General features: G+C 50.1%; 1 protein-coding gene across 2 annotated transcripts in view; it reads right to left on the bottom strand.

Annotated features, from left to right (window-relative positions):
* The window catches only part of MOB3A (MOB kinase activator 3A), a 14,099-nt gene that overhangs the window by 5,096 nt on the left and 4,359 nt on the right, over positions 1–4,644 (bottom strand). For both annotated transcript variants that reach the window (XM_015407109.1, XM_015407110.1), the window contains exon 2: positions 3,317–3,858. In XM_015407109.1, coding sequence (XP_015262595.1) covers positions 3,317–3,731 — 415 coding nt within the window. In that variant the 5' untranslated portion in view covers positions 3,732–3,858. The remainder of the gene's footprint in view (positions 1–3,316; positions 3,859–4,644) is intronic.

Here is a 4,644-nt window from a genome sequence, read left to right as displayed (position 1 = left end):
AATGAGTTATGCTAATGAGCTCCTGCACCTCTTTTTCTACGAAATGACCCCTGTTCACAACTTTAATGGCCATAGCTCACAAAGTAGAATTTTTGCTCACAAGACTCCACAGCTTAGAGGGAACATTGATTAAGACGTGCGCAACAGCACCTTAACGCCATGCTGCATTTGGGGGATGCTACAGAACACTCTCTGTGGTGCTCACCGCCAGGGGTGGACTGAGATAGTAACGCTAAGCAAAGGAGTCTCAGCTCTGTGCTCACTCCAGGCCAGCAAAGCTTTCAGATTCGTTGAAGGGACAACACACCTCAGGCCACCAGTTTCGCCAGCTTCGGCCAGTACACCGACTGTGCTCATTCCCTGTTTGGCGAGATCTGGTGGTTATTCACAGTCTGAACGCATACAGCAAGGGTCCCCAACATGACGCCCATGGGCAACATGATGCCTGGTGATACTTTTCTTGGCGCCCACCAAATGTTTTTAGAAAGTGGGCGGGTCCAGCTTGGGCTGTTGCTCAGAAGGGCTTCCGATTGGGCTGTACAGATCAAAATAACATTGTTTTAGTGGCCACCAGAGGGTTGCTTTTGTTCTCCCCTCTCCTCCTCTCAACGTGAGCTTCCTCTGTGTGGTTGGCTCTGCCCCTGCAGCAACCATTGTGTGGTGGTGTCAGAATTCTAAAGGGGCCCACAGGCTCAAAGAGTTTGGGGACCCCGGACGTACAGGCTGGACTAATGTAATGTGCTCTACGTGGACCCACCCTTGGAGACTGTTCAGAAGATCCAATTAGGGCAAAACACAGCCAGTCACGGGGGACCGCATCTCCCTAGTTTCACTCCATACCTACTCACTTCTGTGCATAATTCAAGACGCCTCTGTCCCCCTATAAAGCCCTAAGTGGCTCCTTTAAAGAAAACCACCTGCTCGGAGACATGCCTGCTGGAGAATTAAGGTCTCCCAGCGAGGCCCCTCGTCTTTGCGCCCCAGCTTCTGGTGGTGGTGGTGCTGGTGGGGACTTCTCTGTGGGAGAGAATTCTGAAGACAAAAAAAAAGCCACAAAGGAAATTTGCCACACATTTTATCGTGGAGATGCTTTGTTAGAAACCACAGCGATTAATGACGGTGTGCCTTCGTTAAAACAAAAAGCCACCCCAGAAACCACCACAGCAGCCTAAACATTGCGCAGGTGACGCTGACACAGGCCCGACACAGATTTGACACCTCAAAAATCCAAACCACCACTGGCTCTCAGACAAAGATTCTGTCCGTGGACTCCCCTCAAAAAGACCACGCACAAGACGAACACAAGCGGGCCGCCAGTACCCCTCAGGGGACCTGCGGATACTAACTGAGGCTTGGAATTCTCAGCCATGCGGATTGCAGGTTGCCCGGCAACACCCAAAATGGCCGTTGGGATCGCACTGAGAAGTCTTGCAAGATCTCCGGGGCATACATTTCCTTAATGAAGCCAACATTGCTTCTATGGTTTTGGAGGTTTTTTCCTGACTACTCATGTATTTCTTTTTGTTTACGCTGCAGGGAAATCCCCCTTCCCCCATCTGTCTCCGACCCCACTGTGCAGATTTTTTCATCCACGCTCTATGGCCCACTTCAGAATTAGATCATAACAAGCGGGGACCCGCAAGAAACCTGTGGGAGCGGCTGTCCTGTTCCCCCCACATCTGCTTCTCCCCCTCTCCCCCTACTTCTCCCACACTCCTTCTCCTTCCTGCTCAGTTCCTCTTAGGGTTGCCAGCTCCATGTTGGGAAATTCCTGGAGATTTGGGGGCGGAGCCTTGGGAGGATGAGGTTTAAGCTTGGAAGTGACCTCAGCAGGGTATAATACCACAAACTCCACCTTTCAAAGCAGCCATCTTCTCCAGGGAAACTGATCTCTGTCATCTGGAGATCAATTGCAATTCCAGGAGATCTCCAGCCCTCACCTGGAGGTTGGCAACATTAGTTCTCCTGTAGGAAATGACTGCTTTGAAGGACAGAGTCTATGGCATTATATCTGTCTGAAGTCCCTCCCCACCTCAGTCCCCAGGCTCCACCCCTCAAATATCCAGGAATTTCCCAACCTAGAGTTGGCATCCCTGTCTCCTTCCAACCCAATAGCCAACCTACTTTTATCTGCCTCTCTGTCTTCAGCTTTCCATCTCCTTTCCCCCTGCAGCTTCTACTGAGGAAAACTATGATCTTTCTCCACAGTGGAGACTAAAGCAGTTTACATTATTCTCTCCTCCTTTTTAGCCACACAACAACCCTATGAGGTAGGTTAGGCCGAAAGTATGTGACTGGTCCAAAATCACCCAGCTTCCACAGCAAGATGGGGATTTGAACCTGGGTCTCACAAACCCTACCCTGAACCTCTGACCATTATACTACACTGACTTTCATAGGGTGGCTGCTGTTGAACATTAGCAAGCAGCCAGGCCTAGTTGAATCATGCAAGTCAGGTGGTTTCAAGGCACCCAGAGGACACTGCTAGGCCTAGGTTTGCCAGCCTCCAGGTGGGACCTGGCGATCTCCCAGAATTACAAGTGAACTCCAGTCAACAGAGATCTGTCCGACTGGAGAAAATGGGTGGACTCTGTGGCATTATATCCAGCTGAGGCTTCTCCCCTCCCCAAACTCTGCACTCCTCAGACTTCACCACAGAATCTCTAGGAATTTCCCAACCTGAAGCAGGCCTGGCTCTAACCCTCCTGCTGTTTAGCCATTCGTACTGCAGGAGGAATCGTTCCCAATCCGAGCTCCAGTCCTGCTTTTGCTTCCTGCCCTCTCTATCTCTCTCTCACTGTCCATGTGATGGGGCCTGGAGAAGATCCCTACGGCGGCCATTTCAAAAGGTATTAGGGTGAGAAGTCAACCTTCCCTGAGGTGTTCTTTTTAATTTTTTGGATTTTTCTGCAGACCTACAGAGTTCCCTGAGTCTGTAGAAAAACCTGTTTGGGGAGAGTGTGCCCCCTATCAGCGGACATAAGTATCCGCATGCAGAGGGGACTGTTGAGAATTAGATATATAGATAAGATCCTCAAGAAGATTTGGGCATGAACAAAGGAGGTAGGCAAGGAGAGCTATTGTCTTCAGCAGGGGGCTCACACTACCAGGTCCCCCAATGGGGTGTCTCAGGGAAGGGCCACAGCTCAGTGGTAGATACTTCGATTTGTAAGCAGAAACTCCAACCTTCAGTCCCTGACATCTCTGCTGGAAGATCTGAGGTAGCAGGTGTCTGGAAAGGATTTTCTACCCAAGACCCCAGCTAGTCAGTGCTGGTGAAAGCCAACCATCCGATCTGGTCGCAAAGGGAACTCACCAATGTTTGTGGGGAAGATGTCCTCATTATTTATCTGCACCTCAATCCAATCCATGAGGAGGTTCATGTATCTGGGGGCCGAGAGGGCAGTGGGCTTGCGGTATTTCTCATCCTGCCAGCGGTATTCGTACTTTGGGCCCCCGGACATGATCGGACACGACTTCTCGGTGCAGTAATCACTGATGGTCCCGTAGATGAGGTTGACGCGGTTGAAGAAGTCCACCACGTGAACCGCCACCCAGTCGTGAAGGTCTTCCCCGGGCGGCAACTGGACCACCAGTTTCAAATCCAGCCCGGCGTTGAGCGACGCCTGGGCCTTCTTGTGCAGCTCAAAGCGTTGAGTCCCGGGCTCAAACTTCCGCTTGGGGCGGAAGGTCCTGTCTTTGTTAAAAACTTGCTTCAAAGGATTTGCCATTTCCCACCCCAAGTCTTTCACCCCCACGGCCGGGCAAAATCCAGTGGGCGGCTGTTCCAACAGTCTCCTTTCAATCTTATTAAAAAGGTCCCTCCAAATGCCGCTGGTTCTCCTGATGTCTGGCAACCTGCCGGGCAAGAGAGAGATATATATTAAAAAGTTAGATCAAGATGGGTAGCTGCGTTAGTCCGTCTGTAGCAGCAGAAAAGAGCAAGAGTCCAGCATTATTTTAAAGACTAACAAAATACGTGGCAGTGTAGGAGCTTTCTTGAGTCACTGCCACTTCTTCAGATCTGAAGAAGCGAGTGACTCACGGAATCTGAAGAAGTGACTGACGAAAGCTCATACTTCATACTCACGAAAGCTCATAATGCCCCTATATAAATCAGTGGTGCGACCTCATTTGGAATACTGTGTGCAGTTCTGGTCACCACACCTTAAAAAGGATATTATAGCTTTGGGAAAAGTGCAGAAAGTGGCAACTCGAATGATAAAAGGGTTGGAACACTTTGCCTATGAGGAAAGGTTAAAGCACTTGGGGCTCTTTAGCTTGGAGAAACGACGGCTGAGGGGTGACATGACTGAGGTTTACAAGATTATGCATGGGAAAGAGCAGGTAGAGAAAGAGGTACTTTTCTCCCTTTCTCACAATACAAGAACTCGTGGGCACTCCATGAAATTGCTGAGCGGTCGGGTTAGAACGGATAAAAGGAAGTCCTTCTTCACCCAAAGAGTGATTAACACGTGGAATTCACTGCCACAGGAAGTGGTGGCGGCTACAAGCATGGACGGCTTCAAAATGGAATTAGATAAGCATATGGAGCAAAGGTCTATCAGTGGCTATTAGCCACAAGGTATAGATAGGGACTCTGGGGCAAGTAATGCTCTGTCTTCTTGTTGCTGGGGGGGGGGG

This window comes from Gekko japonicus, unplaced genomic scaffold (assembly GCF_001447785.1).
Source record: "Gekko japonicus isolate JY-2015 unplaced genomic scaffold, Gekko_japonicus_V1.1 scaffold3173, whole genome shotgun sequence".
NCBI lineage: Eukaryota > Metazoa > Chordata > Lepidosauria > Squamata > Gekkonidae > Gekko > Gekko japonicus.
The sequence above is the reverse complement of the archived record's forward strand: the minus strand, read 5'-3'. Positions and strand labels throughout refer to the sequence as shown.